Here is an 18,915-nt window from a genome sequence, read left to right on the forward strand (position 1 = left end):
TCCATTGGCATTTCAAAGTGTTTTTTAATACATTTCTCTTTTTTTATACCAATGAATGTATAGGGAAAAACCCCCCCGATAATAAACAAAATCATTTCTGCTTGGGTTCCTCAGCAAGGCAAGTGTTCATGCTGATTTGCCCTTCCACTATAAATCAGGCTGTGGTCACCAAAGGAAAAGGAAAAGGAAGAGTTTCAAAAAGCCAAAACAAAATAAGGCATTCCTGGTTAGGAAAGTACCTGAACCTTTCCCAAGACAAAGTTGCACAATTTACAAGCAATATCTTGGATTACTCAACCAAGATTCATTGTGACATGAAAATTTTTTTAAAAAAATACCAGAAGAACTTTCAAAATCCTATTATTTCTCCATCTATACACAACTAACACCAGGAAGTTAAAGTAAAGGGTGTTGACTATATATATAGAATAAAAAGTGGGATGGAATTATTTTGTTTCCATTTCAGATCTGCTGTTCAACAGATCTTTTTAACAAATTGCTGTTCCCCTTGGACAAAATATAGTGAGGTAGGATCCTCTTTTCCATCCATCTTTCAATTGTATAGGTAACCATGTTTGTGTGTGTGTGTGTAATGGTTCCCGTAAGATGAGGTAAGTAAGAAAATACATGGCATGATTGATTGACTGGCTTAGTATGAAGAATGTTACTTGAGTGTAAACTGCTCCCATGGGGAAAAAACAGTGGTGGGATTCAGCCAGTTCGCACCACTTCGGGAGAACCGGTTGTTAACTTTCTGAGCAGTTTGGCAAACTGGTTGTTTGAAGAAATCATTAGGGTATAGAACCAGTTGTTAAATTACTTGAATCCCACCACTGGGAAAAAATAATGTGATTGTAGACTCATAAATTACGGCGCACTCAGCAATAGGCAATGTGATTCTTCCTGGAATTCATGTTATAGTAAGACAAAAATTTCATCTTCAATTTCACAGGAGTTCTACAATGAGCAAGATCAATTATTTCAATTTTTTTTATTTATTTAAAAAAAACTTTTTAAAATTCTGGCAGAATACTTATAGCATCAAAAATTTACTAATAAATTTTACTACTGAAATCTGCAAGAAATCATGTATCTTTTTAAAGTTAAAAAGGGTTTAAACAAGTGGTTGCTTGCTAGTTCAAATCTAATGACAAATTGGGATTGTAGACAACAGTGTTGAATGCTTCAGATGTAAACTGTGTTTAGAGCTGACTCTTCAAATTTCCCCTTTGTATTAATGACCCCAAATATAGGGACCATGGTGTGTAACTTAAAGATTCATCTCTGTAACCTTATTTTACATTTAGTGTGACAGCAGATAAACATAATTCTCAATTGGCTGAGGTTGCTCACTGTGCTAAGCCATACAAAAATTCTTTGAAATCACAGTTACAGTGTTTATGCAGTGAGAGAACAGCATTACTGGTTAATTACTGATAGTTGTTTTTCTTTTCCTATTCAATCATTCCACCAAGATATAATATATAAAATACTAAATAAAGTTATAGAAGCCATTACAATGATTTCAAAATTTTCTAGGTACTCGTTCCACCATGGACAGTCTTGCTGAAGCAAACATCAACTTCACTGTGGACTTCTTAAAAAGGATAGAAGAAGAGCAACCCAATAAGAACATCTTTTTCTCTCCACTTAGTATCTCAGCAGCTTTAGGTATGGTCAGTTATGGTGCCAAAGGTAACACTGCTGCTGAAATGAGAAAGGTAGGAATCTTCATGTTAATCAGGAAGTATTTTCTACTTACGACTTTCCTTTTAGAGAACCTGTCTGTTCTCTATTCAGCAGAGGTGGGTTTCAGCAGGTTCTGACTAGTTCTGGAGAAGCAGTAGCGGAAATTTTGAGTAGTTCGGAGAACCGGTAAATGCCATCTCTGACTGGTCCCACCCCCATCTATTCACTGCCTCCCGAGTCCCAGATGATTGGGAGGAAATGGGGATTTTGCAGTAAGCTTCCCCTGGAGTGGGAGGGAATGGAGATTTTACAGTATCCTTCCCCTGCCGCGCCCACCAAGCCACTCCCACAGAACCGGTAGTAAAAAAATTTGAAACCCACCAATGCTATTCAGAGAAGATTGAGAGTTAGCAATCAGGAAATCAGGAGTACTTAAAGTGAAGGCAAATCCAGAACTCATAAATGTAATTGATAAGCTAAACTAAAGTGACATTTCTAAAAAAAAAAAAAAAAAAGTCAGAAAAACAGCTCATAATTTTTATTTTATTTTATTTTAATTTTCTCAGATCACTTAGACTAGACCCACCCACCCCCAACCTCTAAATGCTGTTGCTATTGCTATTGCTGATAAGTAGGATTAATTGGGGTGATAGAGATTGTGACTCAAACATTTGGACAATAACATGTGAAAGAATGCTGGTCTATGTGGTATCTATTAGAATCACTCTTAAAGATAGTCCCTTCCATGTTTCTCGGTGGCCCTGGGGAAAAAAGGATGCCTTTGTTCTAGCAGCTTCCAAGGAAACTGAATCATGACAGAAGGAAATGGTGACATAGTTCACAACCTCCCATCTATTTTGTATTGCAGGTCCTTCATTTTGATAAAATCACAGAATCCAGGACGTCTACAAACTTGCTTGTAAGAGAATTTTTATTAAATTTCATATTATTGCTAATTCTACACACATATACACCCACATATAGGGGGTGTTAAGTCCTCGCAGTTATGACTCCGCCCAGCCGGCCCAGTTCCTGCTGTCCCTGATTGGCTGAGATGCATGCAGCCAAATAGCAGGAAAACACAGTGCGATTATTAGTTCCAACCATCTGACAGCTCCCTATTTAAACAGCTGTCAGACGGCAACTAGTTTGTCAGTGTGTTAGCTGGCATGGAGCTTGCCTTGTTCCGTTAGTTATTGTTGTAGTTAGAAATGAGGTGTTATGTTATATTACCCAAGCCTTCATCTATTCTTGCCTAGTTCTCCATACAGAGCAGGGGGAGGGCTGTATGTGTGTCAGCATTTGGTGTAAATGCCTTGGAATTGTGGGCAAGATATGTGCCTATGAATTTATTTATTTTATTTTATTAATTATTTTGTCACACAGTATATATAAGCAGAAGCATGAAATAATTATACAATATATAAGCATATATATGAGTATGGGTATGTAATAACTATATTAATTGGATATAACAAAAGGAAACAATAGGACAGGAACGGTAGGCACTCTTGTGCTCTTATGCACACCCCTTACAGACCTCTTAGGAATGGGGTGAGGTCAATGGTAGATAGTTTTTGGTTGAAGCTTTGGGGATTTTGGGAAGAGACCACAGAGTCAGGTAGTGTATTCCAAGCATTAACAACTCTGTTACTGAAGTCATATTTTCTGCAATCAAGATTAAGCTTAAATCTATTGTGTGCTCGTGTAGTGTTGCGATTGAAGCTGAAGTAGTCTTCGATGTAATGTCCTGTCCTTTGGTCCTTGAAGGTTCAATGTGACAAACCTGGTGGACCTCACAACCAGTTCAAGGAACTCCTATCAGCCATTAACCAACCTGCTAAAAACTATACATTGAGCATAGCCAATCGGCTGTATGGATCGAACGTTTATGAATTTCTCGAGGTGAGCAAGAAACTTCCCATCCTTTCCACTCTATGTGAAACTCTGACCTATTGAGGGTGCAAGTAAAATTTATTTCTCTATCCTTAGAAGTAAGCATAGATAGCCAAATTAGATGGGTGGGGTGTTAGGACAAAATCTTGTTCTCCCTTCCTTTTTCATGGAAATTTCCATTTTGACATTATTAAATAGTTAAAATAGTGGGTGCTCAAAAGAGCGATCACATTAGCAATGATGCTTTCTTTGAGTTGCATGCAACTGACATCAATGCAGTTTTGTAAACAACAATGCAGTTTCTCAGTGTTTATTTTCAAGTTCCCAGTATGCCCTACTGATTCTGATCCTAATTAGTTTTTTTGGGATCGGTCAGAGTTGGTTAGGGTCCAATCTGGCAAATAACCAGTACCAACTGCAATTCCTGATTGACCGTATATGATGATAATGAGGGAATTAATATACTGAAACATTTTCTTTCATTCTGTGTAGCAATACCTAGGGTGCATTAAAGAACTTTATAATGCCGAATTGGAAAGAGTTGACTTTGAGAATGCCGTTGAGGAAGCTAGAAAGAAAATTAATTCCTGGGTTGAAAGCCAAACAAATGGTAAGAAGGCATAGGTTAATCTTCATTTTCTTTGCCATTAATCAGTTAGGAAGGCTCATTGGGTTTCCCATAGTGAATGGCAGAAAAGCAGAATTTTTAGCTCTATGTGTCTCCTTGAATATTACATCATGAAGATTGCATGTGATCACATAGTTCAGGGGTGTCAAACTCAAGGCCCATGGGCCGGATTCGGCCCATGGGGTGCTTAAATCTGGCCCATGAGGCCATCCTGGAAATATCAAAGGACCGGCCTACAGTGCCTCTGCCAGCCAAAAGGCCTGTTTTCAGCCTCCACAGCTTCCTGCAGCAGTCTACCGACCGAAAAAGGACCACACAAAGGCCCCACACCCCACACACACCCGTTTTGGCCTCCCTGACCTCCAGCAACACTCTATCAGCCCAAAATGGGCCGTGCAGGGGCTCTGCTTTGCCCGTTTTTGGCTGGCAAAGTGCTGCAGGAGGACTGGACTGGATTGGATTACAATTATGTGGCCTCATGTAAGTGCTTGATCTGGATAGAAAACAAGCAACCTCCTATGTTAATACTACAGTTTAATGCCAAATTTTATATACTGTAGGTCCATTTAATCTACAATCAACAATCTATATTTGACAGCCATTTTTATTTACTATCTTGCAAATTGACCTCTGCTGTTAGATCTTGTATGTTATTCATGCTATTGTATTTTTATTATTAGTTGAATAATAAAAATATAATAGTATCAATAGCTTTTCTGCCTGGAAAAGCAATTTACTATTAAACAATGGGAAGCTCAAGACTTGAAGGTTTTTTTTGATGTGCAGTGTATCCAAAGTTGTGCAGTGCAGTTTTTGCAGTGTATCCAAAATTGTATTTTTCTGCTTACACAGGATCAGAATTATCACTGATTCTATAACTTTAGGATGAAGGTTTTGTACCCATCAAACTTTAAAATGTATGAAGGTAGTAAAGATTTCAGCTTGTTTTAAACTTTCATTCATTTTTTGTTTGCTGATAGGTGTTTGGATTACATTGGTATTTTAATTTTTTCCCCAGTATTCTTACTCAAAAAAATGTTTTGTAGAAAGGCATGTATTGTTGATAAATGTCTGTCACCTACCGATAACATTTTTAATGTTATTACTTTTTTAAAAGGTAAAATCAAGGACCTGCTTCCTCTTAACTCGCTTGACCAAAATACTGCATTGGTCTTGGTAAATGCTATATATTTCAAAGGAAAGTGGATGAGGCAATTTAATCCCAAGGATACACACGAAGCAGACTTTTGGACCAGTAAGGTATAGTACCTGAAAAATCCATGAGAATGGAAATGTATCAATTGCTGCACAATTGAATTAAACAACTAAAAATAATAATTTTGTTAAACATCATGGAAACGTAAAATCCTTGTTTATACAATGAGTTTTGTCCTGCACCAATAGGGTCTGAAATGGAAATCTGATATAATAGCTGGCAATTGCAATCAATATTTCATGTTATAAGTTCTCATATTATTATTATTGCTTTATATTGAGCATTACTTTATTTGTTATAGGAGCACAGCAAAAAAGTGCAAATGATGGCTCAAATTGACAAATTTAACTATGCTAAAATAACAAATCCACCAATGGAAGTGCTTGAGCTTCTCTATGATAAGGGAGACCTAAGCATGTTCATCTTTCTACCGGACAAGAATGGGACCACAAAAGAGGTAATTTGAGTTCTGAAATCATTTAGAAAGAGATTCAAATGAACTTGATATGTATCTTTTGAATAATTTTATTGCTAAGAAAGGCCTCTGATCACATATTCTTAAGAGGTTACCAAATGTTAATTATGATTTTTCTCTATTTTTCTCATTCATTTCTTATTTTTACACACACAAATGTATTTATATATATCAGGGATGAAATCCAGCAGGTTCTGACAGGCTCTGGAGAACCAGTAGTGGAAATTTGGGTAGTTCAGGTGTTATGTATCTTTAAATATTTTGGCGGGAAACAAGCACGTTGCTGATTGGTTGAAGCCGCCGGTTGAACAGTATATAAGGAGAGGTTTTTCCCCAGCCAGGCTGCTGGGTTCACCCTATATTAAAGAGCTGTTGTCACTACCCTGGTCTCCAGCCTCGTTACTTCCCGAACATAACACTGGCGACGAGGATGGGATCTCGAGGCTAAGGAGCACCAGAACCGAGCTGAAGCACAATAGAACCGAACCCAGCAACCCCGGGCAGAAAACGCGGAGATGGCCAGCTACACTCCGCCCGCGCCGTTTGACCCGGCCAGAGAGAAATGGGGAACGTACATGACCCGTTTCGAAAGCTTCCTAGAAGCAAACGAACTGCAAGGAGTTCCAGACAACCGCAAAAGGGCTTATTTCTTGAGCCACTGCGGTCCCGAGGTCATCGACATCGCGGAAGCCCTGGCAGAACCGACGCCGGTACAATCGGTATCGTGGCAAACCCTGCAAACCCTGCTAAAAAACCATTTCGCGCCAACGCCGTCCAAATACGTGCGGCGTTTTGAATTTGGTGAGCGCAGACAGCTAGAGGGCGAATCCCTCAGCGACTACATGGCCGCCCTGAGGAGAGCCTCCAAGGACTGTGGGTACCGAGATTTGGACGAGGCGCTGCTAGAGCAACTCATCCGTGGGGTCAGAGACATCCGTTTGCGAAGGCGGCTGCTATCAAAGAGCAACCTAACGCTGGCAAACGCTCTGGACGAAGCCAGAGCCCATGAGATGTCTACCCAAGCGGCGGAGACCCTGCAAAAGCCACTCACACCGAAGGCGAGCACGAAACCAACCCCAGTACACGACGTACGTGAGGAGGCCCAGACCGATTCAGACGGTGAGGATGAGGAAGGGGTTTGTCGTACCAAGAGACGGGGCAAAGAAGACCGGGAGGAATGCGGAAGTTGCGGTGGGCAACACCAGCGCCAACATTGCAAATTTAAGGACGCTACATGTCGGCGATGCGAGAAGAAGGGGCACCTGGCTCAAGTCTGTCGAACACCTCAACCTTCCCGCCGAAAATTCAAACCGACCAATCAGAGCGCGGGATCGGCAAGGCGACCCGCGATTGGCTCAAACAAAAAAGGCGCGAACTCGAATCAAACGACTGTGATCATAGGCCGCGCCACAACCCGGGTGGAGAAGAAAATCTTCACCAAGCCCAAAATAGAAGGAGTACGGTGCCGACTCGAAGTGGACACCGGGTCAGCAATCACCATCATGTCCTGGGACACTTTGGCAAAGGCGTTGCCATCAGTCGCGAAGCGCCACCTGCAAACTCAACGGCTACGAGTCCACAACTACCAAGGGAATCGCATCCCTGTTCGAGGGACCACCGCCGTCCGAGTCGAGTACGGACCACACAAGAAGACCCTGCCCATCACGATCGTCGAAGGGACCCTGCCTAGCTTGTTGGGACTAGACTGGTTCCGTGCGTTGGGCATGGGAGTGACTGGCATCTACAGAAGTGACTGTAACCTAAAAGACACACTCATGAACGAGTTCGAAGATGTCTTCAAGGACTGCCTGGGCAAGTACAAGGGGACCCCTATTTCCTTCAACTTAGACCCCCAGGTAGCCCCCATTAGGTTAAAGGCAAGGAGAGTCCCTTTTGCCCTTAAACCTAAGATTGACAAGGAGCTAGATAAGCTCATAAATCAGGGGATTCTGGTGCCAGTCGATCACGCAAAGTGGGAGACGCCAATCGTCACCCCAGTAAAACCAGATGGGTCAGTTAGAATCTGCGCTGACTACAAGGCGACGTTAAACAAAGCCTTACAGAAAAGCGCTTACCCGGTTCCCGTGGTGCAACACTTGCTGCACTCGTTGGGGCAAGGGCAAGTCTTTGCAAAGTTAGACTTGGCTCAAGCCTATCAACAACTGCCCGTAGACGCCAACACAGCCGAAGCCCAAACGATTGTAACTCACAGAGGTGCGTTCAAGTGTACCCGATTACAATTTGGGGTAAGTGTGGCACCGGGGCTGTTCCAAAATTTGATGGAACGACTTCTGCAAGGGCTCCCAGGGGTTGTCCAATACTTCGATGATGTATTGATATCAGGGGAAAATTTAGAGGAATTGGGGGAGCGCTTGAGAAAAGTTCTGGGCATTTTCCGGTCAGCCGGACTAAAGGTTAAAGTGAACAAATGCCAGATCGGGGTAGAATCCGTAGAATTCTTGGGCTACCGAATAGACAAGAAAGGAATTCACCCCACTGAGAGCAAGGTCAAGGCAATCAGAAAGGCTCCAGCGCCCAAAAACAAAACAGAGCTACAGGCATTCCTGGGGCTAGTGAATTTTTACGCGGTCTTTTTAAAAAACAAGGCGACCGTTGCTGAGCCGCTGCATAAGCTTCTGGGAAAGAATACTGTTTGGTCTTGGGGAAAGTCGGAAGCTAGGGCTTTCGAAGCAGTAAAAAACCTACTCTCGAGCGATAGCCTACTGATCCAGTATCATAGCTCATTGCCATTATTACTGGTTTGCGATGCCTCCCCTTACGGGGTGGGGGCTGTGCTCAGCCACAGACTTCCAAACGGCACAGAAGCCCCAATAGCCTTCTACTCCAGAACGATGTCCTCGACAGAGAGGAACTATAGCCAGTTGGATAAGGAAGCGCTAGCAATTGTGTCAGGGGTAAAAAAGTTTCATGAATACGTTTTTGGTAGAGACTTTGAAATTGTGACTGACCATAGACCGCTGTTAGGGATACTGGCTGGCGACCGCCCAACGCCTGTGGCACTTTCGCCACGATTGACCCGATGGACTATCTTCTTAGCCGCTTATTCCTACAAGCTGCAGCATCGACCGGGAAAAGAAGTGGGGCATGCGGACGCGTTAAGCAGATGCCCACTACCAGGGCGATCAAGACCCCACTCCGGGACGCCCATCCTGCTAATTGACTCTTTGGACTCTGGCCCAGTCACATCTAAGGAAGTGGCTCGGCATCATACCGGGACATTACTTTGAGGACTGTACTCGGTTGGGTACAAGAGGGTGGCCGCGCCGGGCGGCGTTTAAGGAATTTGTAAAAACGTGGGGAACTCTCGGCTCAAGGGGTGCCTGCTATGGGGCGATCGAGTGGTGATCCCGGAGAAATTGAAGGAAAGGGTATTGGACCTCCACGAGGGTCACCCAGGATCGTAAGGATGAAGGGGCTAGCGAGAAGCTATGTGTGGTGGCCCTTAATGGACTCAGAAATTGCTGAAAGGGTAGGGAAATGCCAGGCTTGCCAAGAGTCCAGACCTCTACCCCCGACGGCCCCAGTCAGAGAATGGGACAAACCCCAAGGGCCCTGGTCAAGAATCCACATTGATTTTGCCGGCCCCTTCCACGGCCAAACCTTCTTAGTGGTAGTCGACGCCTTCTCTAAATGGCTGGAAATCATTCTCATGAGATCCATGACAGCCGAGGCGGTAATCGCAGCCCTATGGCACCTGTTTGCAACCCACGGGCTGCCCGACACGCTAGTATCCGATAACGCCCGCAATTCCACGGCAACCCAGTTTGAGGAATACTTGGCAGATGAGGGCATCCGACATGCCCTCTGCGCCTTTCCACCCTGCGCCGAATGGCCTTGCAGAGCGCTCCGTCCGAGCGCTAAGGAAGCATCGACCAGGCTCAACCCAGGCGACTGGCAAACAAAGATAGATTTCTTTTTGGCCGTTCAGCATAGGACCCCCAGCACTGCTACAGGCAGAAGCCCAGCCGAGTTATTGATGGGACGGAAGCTCGGTGCCCACTTGACCGCTTAAATCCCATTACACACCAGAGGGTTACAAGGGGGAACTGGAAAAAACTAGAGAAATGGGCATAGGCGACCGAGTGTGGGCCCGCAACTATGGGGACGGCCCAAGTTGGCTAGCAGGGCAAATCATAAAAGCAACCGGTCCAAAATCATACTTAGTTGAGTTAAAAGACAACCGAGTATGGAGGCGCCACATAGATCAGATAAGGAAACGAATAGCCGAAAAACCCGAGCTAAATGAGGCAGATCATGACCACTCATTATTTGAACCCACAGCTGACCACAACCCGGGGGAGGCGCAAGACTTAGCTGAGTTCCCGGAGGTCCAGCGACGCCATCAGGCTCCCGATGGAAACAGCAGGGAAAACTCTGCAAGTAATCCAAGGCCGGATGGCCTAGAAAAAGAGTCTGCAAGTAATCCAGGGCCGGATGGCCTAGAGAAAGAGCTAGGAGGAGCAAACAGCCCCTCCGACCAGCTCAACCCACTCCCAAGGACTGAACCGCGCAGGTCCGAAAGAATCAGGAGACGCCCAGGTTATTTGCGTGACTACGTCGAAAAATAACATGTAAATAATATGTAAATAGAGGTAAAGTGTTTTCTGGGAGGGGAGGAGTGTTATGTATCTTTAAATATTTTGGCGGGAAACAAGCACGTTGCTGATTGGTTGAAGCCGCCGGTTGAACAGTATATAAGGAGAGGTTTTTCCCCAGCCAGGCTGCTGGGTTCACCCTATATTAAAGAGCTGTTGTCACTACCCTGGTCTCCAGCCTCGTTACTTTCCGAACATAACATCAGGGAACCGGCAAATACCACCTCTGGCTGTCCCCAGAGTGGGGAGGGAATGGAGATTTTGCAATATCCTTCCCCTGCCACGCCCACCAAGCCATGCCCACAGAACTAGTAGTAAAAAAAATTGGATTTCACCACTGATATATACATACATACATACATCTCAAATATATATTTGCTGATATATATATATTTCAGAGAGAGAGAGAGGGAGAGAGGGAGAGAGAGAGAATGCGTCCCACTGAGGTATTTTGGTGTGAATGTGACCATTGAATTCAGGTCTCTCCAGTTCCAGTCCACTATTTTTCCATTGTTTTTCTATATCAGGCAGACCTAGCCATTAATACTGGCACAATTTTGGAGCTACGGAGCAGAAACAGGCTTATTATGACCAATTTTCATCCCTTGATAATTTTCTGAGGATAGAATTTGATATTGAAGAAAGTTTTGCAAGTATTTAGCCCAATGTTTAAAAATTCAGTTGCTTACTAGCAATGTTTGCTTATCATGCAACAGCCCTTTATCATCTTCTTCATGTCCCTTCCTTCTGCTTCCGAATAAGGATTTTTGGAATATTTTCTTCTGCCTTTGACTAGCTAGAGTTTGTCATCCAAACCTGGACCAATAGTTAATCCTATTACATTTGGCTTAAAGAAAGCTCTCCAGGAATTGGGCTCTGAAATGGCTTTCCTGAATGCCAACAGCGTTAATATTCTTGTCCAGATACCATCCGAACCATTACCAAGCAAAAGTCAAAGCACACATTTTTGAACTTCAGCTTTTGACCCAGGCAGAAGTCTGTGCACCTATGGCTTCTGACACACCATGTTTTCTTCTAGTCTTTCTCCACCAAAAAATATGAAAATAACAATAATAGTACACAAAATTGTCCATAATTTGAATGCCATTTTAAGAAATTTGTTTTTTTTTAAAAAACCACTCTGATACAGCTTCCCAACAGATGTAAGCAATTCTTGGCTCCCAAACTTCATTGAGAAGGAAGGCAATTAAGTCAGAGATTCTTCTATTTCGGAGTTTGGCTTGGTCCTATAGATGTCCATCTATGTATGGTTTTGAAGGCAGATTTTCCATCCCCAGGCAGTACAATAAGGATTCCAGAACAGAGATATTCGTTTTAGCTTTGGCATGTGCTGCTAAGTGTCCTGATGCTCCCTTCTTTAAAACTATCCTGCAAATTATTTTTTTTTTAAAAAAGGCATACTTCTGCAGATATATTTGCAGTTTACTTATTATGAAGAAATAATGCTATAATGGGAAGTTGTTGTTAGTTGCGAAGTCATGTCTGATCCATCGCAACCCCATGGACAACATTCCTCCAGGCATTCCTGTCTTTTATCATCCTCTGGAGTCCATTTAAACTCACCCCTACTGCTTCAGTGACTCCATCCAGCCACTTTGTTCTCTGTTGTCCCATTCTTCTTTTGACCTCAATCTTTCCCAGCATTAGGCTCTTCTCCAGTGAGTCCTTCCTTCTCATTAGATGGCCAAAGTATTTCAGTTTCATCTTCAGGATCTGGCCTTCTAAAGAGAAGTCAAGGTTGATCTCATCTAGGACTGACCAGTTTGATCTCCTTGCAGTCCAAGGGACTCGCAGGAGTCTTCTCCAGCACCACAGTTCAAAGGCCTCGATTCTTTGGCGCTCAGCCTTTCTTATGGTCCAGCTTTCACAGCTATACATTGCAACTGGGAAAACCATAGCCTTGATTATATGCACTTTTGTTGTCAGGGTGATGTCTCTGCCTTTTAGTATGCTGTCTAGCTCAAGCGTCTTTTAATTTCTTGGCGGCAGTCCCCATCTGCGGTGATCTTGGAGCCCAGGAAAATAAAATCTGTCACTACCTCCATTTCTTCCCCATCTATTTGCCTGATAATTGGAAGTACAGGAAGTGATACTTTAATCTTTCTTGATCCCTTTTTCCAAATAATTTTTTCATTCATGTACACCTTCACAATGGCTCTCCTTTACCTGACAGATTGCGAGGCAATTCACTTATGAAAAATTTCAAGAGTGGACCAGTTCAACAAGCATGCAGAAGACAGTGATCAGGATTCTCCTGCCAAAATTCAAGTTGGAAGAAAAATATTTGCTCAAACCTACTTTAAGTGAGATGGGAATGAAGGATGTGTTTAATTCAGGCAAAGCTGATTTATCTGGCATATCTGGACATCGGGACCTGGTTGTATCTCAGGTTCATCATAAAGCCTATGTTGACGTGAACGAAGAAGGTACTGAAGCAGCTGCTGCTACTGGTGTAGTTGTAGTTCCTGTAAGTGCTCAAATGTTTCCCCAGGTTATTGCAGATCACCCTTTTTTGTTCATGATAAGACATAATGCCACCAAGAGCATTCTTTTTGCTGGCAAAGTTTTCTCACCCTAAATACTAAGTGCTGCTACATTAAAAATATAGCATCTGTTGTAAGCAACCAAGGCTTCTGCATTCCAAATTCCATTCTCAACTTGGCTAATAAGTTATTTCCTCTTAAGAAAGAGGAAATTGTGAGCTACAGTTTTTATTTGCTTACTGAGCTAAAATCCACTTTACATTGATATGTGTGCGGAATCCAAAGTATACAAATCTGTATGTTCCTTGTGACATAGGGCCCTTAACTATAGAGAGCCTGACATACAGGAAGCAAAGGAAATGGGGAGTGGGGGTTTAGCGACTCCTAAAACTAACTCCCACAAATTAAGCCTCAAGCAGAGAACCTTACAACCTCTTTGAGATTGATAATGTGTATTTTTTTAACAATAGAAATATCCCATTTAAAGTTTGAAATCTCATAAAGTAGGCCTGGATCTCATCAATGTCCCAATAATTAATTGGCATACACACACACACACACACACACACCACACAATATATTTGTGATGGAAGAAATATGAGATATGCATTCTGTTAAATAAAAACAGACGAAACCAATATTTCAATTGAAGAGTGCAGTAAAACCCACTACTAACCTTGTTGTTTCTGAATATATAAGCTTCAGTGGATGGCTTGCTTAAGGTACTTTCTGATTTCTGATTATGAAATTTAAACTTGAGTACATAGTAAACTGCTTTGTCTTCCATTCATAACTAAAAATCAGTGGAAAGACGTTTTGGATTGCCTGTCACTTAGGATTACTACTTATGTTTCAAGTTGGTTTTATTCTGATTCTGTCCTCTATCCAGGCTAAAGTTATTTTGTGATCTCTTGAGTATAAAACTACAATAGTATCTTAATAAACATATACAGTACATCAAATAGTCTAAGGGTTATTTGTTACTCATATTTATTTCTGCACTTTCAAAACTCTTCTAAAGAAACAACCCTTGTCCCCCAATCTAGGTCTTGCCTATTTGACATCTCACCCTCCCACTTCTCATTAGACTTGGTCCAAATATTCACTGTAGGCTCCAACATCCACAATCTGACCAGAAGAGTAGCAGACAGAGGACAATGAACCAAAGAACTTCCAGATATTGCTGAATCCACGGTCCGTGGTCAATAAGGCCCCCCTAATTTATGATCTTATCCAGGGGGGTGCCGCGGACCTTATGGGCATTACGGAGACCTGGTTGGGCGCAGAAGGGGGTGTGCCCCTTGTTCAAATGTGCCCACCGGGTTTCCAAGCATTCCATCAGCCGAGGGCCCAGGGTAGGGGTGGGGGGGTGGTGGTTGTGATTAGAGAGAGTCTGGAGCTGAGGGAGACCACTGTACCTCAGATTACCGGGTGTGAATCCCTCTTTGTGAGGTGGGGTCATAGATGTCAGATGGGCTTGTTTGTCACGTACCTGGCTCCTTGCGGCGTGACAGCAACCCTGCCCGAGCTCCTGGAGGTGCTTCCTGGAGTGGTGGTGGAGACTCCCAGACTTATTGTCATGGGGGACTTTAACTTGCCATCGACCGGCATGTCATCTTCAGTTGCTCGGGAGTTCACGGCTTCCATGACGGCCTTGGACCTGACTCAAGTAGTTGATGGCCCTACTCACAGTGGGGGTGGCACACTGGATTTGATTTTCATCTCTGGTCAGTGGTTGAAGGATCTGGATTTGAGGGATTTAGTCATCGAACCTTTGTCATGGTCAGATCGCTCTCTCCTTCGCCTGGACTTTCTGACCGCCACTCAACACCGCAGGGAGACGGAACCAATACGTTGGTTCCGTCCCAGGCACCTGATGGACCCGGAGAGGTTCCAGACGGAGCTTGGGCCGTTTCCTGAGGGTCTGGCTCACGGCACAGCCGAGGAACTTGTCGCGGCTTGGGAACGGGCCGCGGCAGGGGCCTTGGACCGTGTCGTGCCTTTGCGGCCTCTGACCCGGCGTAGGTCTCAACCAGCTCCCTTCTTTCTCCGAGGAGCTAAGGGGGATGAAATGCCGGAGAAGACGCCTAGAGAGTTCCTGGAGGTCCAGTCCAGTTCCTGGAGGTCCAGTCCAGTTCCTGGAGGTCCAGTCGTTCGGAGGCTGATCGGACACTAGTTAGGTCCTATACTAGGACCTACCTAGTGGCAATGAGGGAAGCGAAACGTTGCTACGTCTCCTCCTTCATTGCGTCGGCAGATAACCGCCCGGCCGCCCTGTTTCAGGTAACTCGCTCTCTCCTTCAACAGGGGGAGCGGGATGACCCGTTGCAGGGACATGCTGAGGAGTTTAGTGGTTATCTATACAACAAAATCATTCAGCTTTGGGACGGCCTGGACCAAAATTGGGTAGATTCAGGCGGGATGTCAAAGAGCTGTCTTGTTGAGACTATTTGGGATGAGTTTGACCCTGTGGCTCCCGAGGACATGGACAGGTTGCTGGGTAGGTTGAACGCCACCACATGTTTACTGGACCCGTGTCCCTCCTGGTTGGTGCTGGCCGCACAGGAGGTGACACGAGGCTGGCTCCAGGGGATTACGAATGCTTCTTTGTTGGAGGGGGTCTTTCCGGCCGCCTTGAAAGAGGCGGTGGTGCGGCCTCCCCTCAAGAAGCCTTCCCTGGACCCAGCTGTTTTAGGTAATTATCGTCCGGTCTCCAACCTTCGCTTCGCGGTGAAGGTTGTAGAGAGTGTGGTGGCATATCAGCTACCCCAGTACCTGGAGGAAACCATCTATCTAGACCCGTTCCAGTCCGGTTTTCGGCCCAGTTACAGCACTGAGACGGCTTTGGTCGCGTTGGTGGATGATCTCTGGAGGGCCAGGGATAGGGGTTATTCCTCTGCCTTGGTCCTATTAGACCTCCCAGCGGCTTTTGATACCATCGACCATGGTATCCTGCTGCACCGGTTGGAGGGATTGGGAGTGGGAGGCACCGTTTATCGGTGGTTCTCCTCCTATCTCTCCGATTGGTCGCAGACGGTGTTGACGGGGGGGCAGAGGTCGGCCCCGAGACGCCTCACTTGTGGGGTGCCTCAGGGGTCGATTCTTTCGCCCCTCTTGTTCAACATCTATATGAAGCCGCTGGGTGAGATCATCAGTGGTTTCGGTGTGAGGTACCAGCTGTATGCTGACGATACTCAGCTGTACTTTTCCACACCGGACCACCCCAACAAAGCTATCGAGGTGTTGTCCCGGTGTCTGGAAGCCGTACGGGTCTGGATGGGGAGAAACAGGCTCAAGCTCAATCCCTCCAAGACGGAGTGGCTGTGGATGCCGGCATCCCGGTACAGTCAGCTGCAGCCGCGGCTGACTGTTGGGGGCAAGTCATTGGCCCCAATGGAGAGGGTGCGCAACTTGGGCGTCCTCCTGGATGGACGGCTGTCTTTCGAAGACCATTTGACGGCCGTCGCTAGGAGAGCTTTTTACCAGGTTCACCTGCCTCGCCAGTTGCGCCCCTTTCTAGACCGGGATGCCCTATGCACGGTCACTCATGCTCTCGTGACATCTCGTCTGGATTACTGTAATGCTCTCTACATGGGGCTCCCCTTGAGGAGCACCGGGAGACTCCAGGTAGTTCAGAATGCGGCTGTGCGGGTGATAGAGGGACGTAACACGTAACACCTCTCCTGCGCAGACTGCACTGGCTGCCAGTGGCCTTCCGGGTGCGCTTCAAGGTTTTGGTAATGATCTTCAAAGCGCTCCATGGCATAGGGCCGGGCTACTTACGGGACCGTCTGCTGCCACCGAATGCCTCTCACCGACCCGTGCGCTCTCACAGAGAGGGACTCCTCAGGGTCCCGTCGGCCAGGCAGTGCCGACTGGCGACACCCAGGGGAAGGGCCTTTTCTGTGGGGGCTCCCACCCTCTGGAACGAGCTTCCCCCAGGACTTTGCCAACTTCCTGACCTTCGAGCCTTCCACCGCGAGCTTAAGACACATCTATTTATCTGCACAGGACTGGACTAGAATTTTAAATTTTTAAATGTTTAAATTTTAAATCTGGTTTTAAATGGGGTTTTATTATTTATATCTCTATTTTAAATATTCGGCCTATGTAATAAGTTTTTTAAATTAATGTTTTTACTCTGTATATATTTATGTTTTTTTATATGGCTGTAAACCGCCCTGAGTCCCTAGGGAGATAGGGCGGTATAAAAGTGTGAATAATAAATAAATAAATAAATAAATCACAATTCCTATTGTCCTTTGCATTGGCTGTACAGGAAGTCCTTGATTCATGACTGCAGTTGGGATTGGGATTTCAATGCAGTTGTAAAGTGTGACCTTACATGACCATATGACTTGGTGACCACAATTCTGGCATGTATGCTTGCTGTTGTAAGATGCATAGGTCATTTAATGGGAAGCAGAGGGAGTCCCACATATGGAACACAGGGTTCCCATAGCAGCTGGGGGAGGCCCAGCACAGACCAGGTGTGAGGTTTGGGAATGCTGCAGGGAGACCAGGCAAAGAATACTTTGTGACTCGGGCTTCTTGATGCACCATAGCTCTGGGACTATTCTTACTTACCCTTGACACAAAAGAAAAGAAGCCTGTGCAAATGAACACATTCACAAAATGAATGGTGACATTCTCCCTGGGTTACCCCTTCGTTGTCTGAAAATGGAGCTTAGAATTTAGAAGCCAGGACTTGTGCAGAACTGCGGACAGTTTGATATGCTTGAAAAATGTCTCTCTGGTTTTGAGAAAGAAAAGTCAGTGCCACTTAATGTCTGAAGCAAAGTCTCAGCCCTCTCGCTCAAAAAGTATACACCATCAGAGTCAAATATACTAAACTGAGGTAATCGAATAAAGAGAAGTTTAGATGATCTAGTGACATAGAAGCTTTTAATTAAAAAAAAACCATAGTAAATATACCAACAATTCCACAAAGTATGATCTCTTCCTATAATTAGATATCAGTTGAAACTGTAGAAGTATAGCATGGTGAAGCAAGGACAGAATAGAATAGGATAGAATTTTTTATTGGCCAAGTGTGATTGGACACACAAGGAATTTGTCTTGGTGCATATGCTCTCAGTGTACATAAAAGAAAAGATACGTTCATCAAGGTACAACATTTACAACACAATTGATGAATGACAGGAAATGGGTGTTGTGGTCAATTATATCACTCTTGTAACATCCTTATTGGCTCAGCATTAATTTCCTTCCTCAATTCTAAATGTTCCTATAGAACCATAACAGACACTACTCTCCCTTAACTTTAATGCCTCTTTCACTCATACGTTCCTCCAGATACAACCTTGGCCAATGAAACCTTAGCCAATACAGCCCTTGCCAAAACCACCAGAAGCTCTAGTTAAGCAACACCTGAAGAGTTGTTTGATTATATTCCATTGATCTATTGCAGTTGTTGAAAACTACATCGAGGGCTGAGGGATGCACTGGGTAGATTGGTGATGCGGCTAACGGGATGATGATGTTCATTTCGGGTCGAGGAGAAGATGTTTGTGTATTGGAGAAAGTAGATCTAACAAAGAACTTGAAGGGTGTACCTTTTTTTCAATCTTTTGCACATGATGAGAGAGAAACTCAGTCATCTCTTTGCCTAATTTCATTAGACATCCCCACCGATGAAGCCCCCCGCATTGGAATACTATCCAGACCAAAAGATAGAAGCCTCCTAACAGTTCACAGCACACCCCAAAGGCAACCTAAACAAGGGAATTGCAACATACTGTAGAAAAACTCCAACCTTCCAACTTTAATCAGTGTCACGGCCCTGATTACCTCAACATTCCATCCCCTTCATGATGGGCTTCCCCAGCTCTGCTGCCTCTACTGAAAGGGCTGCTTTGCCTAACAACAGA

General features: G+C 44.5%; 1 protein-coding gene across 2 annotated transcripts; it reads left to right on the forward strand.

Moving 5' to 3' along the window:
• The first annotated feature begins 389 nt into the window (after positions 1-389).
• LOC131194391 (serpin B3-like) lies at positions 390-13,986 on the forward strand. Of its 2 annotated transcripts, none has more exons than XM_058175322.1 (8): positions 390-527; positions 1,540-1,721; positions 2,558-2,608; positions 3,460-3,594; positions 4,078-4,195; positions 5,331-5,473; positions 5,731-5,886; positions 12,715-13,986. In XM_058175322.1, exons 2-8 carry the CDS (start codon positions 1,554-1,556, stop codon positions 13,117-13,119), a joined length of 1,176 nt encoding a protein of 391 aa, XP_058031305.1. In that variant the 5' UTR covers positions 390-527; positions 1,540-1,553; the 3' UTR covers positions 13,120-13,986. The 2 variants fall into 2 exon arrangements, with proteins under 2 accessions (XP_058031305.1, XP_058031306.1); XM_058175323.1 differs by lacking the exon at positions 12,715-13,986 and adding an exon at positions 10,207-10,689.
• Positions 13,987-18,915: the final 4,929 nt, after the last annotated feature.

The sequence above is a fragment of the Ahaetulla prasina genome, chromosome 3 (genome assembly GCF_028640845.1).
Source record: "Ahaetulla prasina isolate Xishuangbanna chromosome 3, ASM2864084v1, whole genome shotgun sequence".
Classification (NCBI taxonomy): domain Eukaryota; kingdom Metazoa; phylum Chordata; class Lepidosauria; order Squamata; family Colubridae; genus Ahaetulla; species Ahaetulla prasina.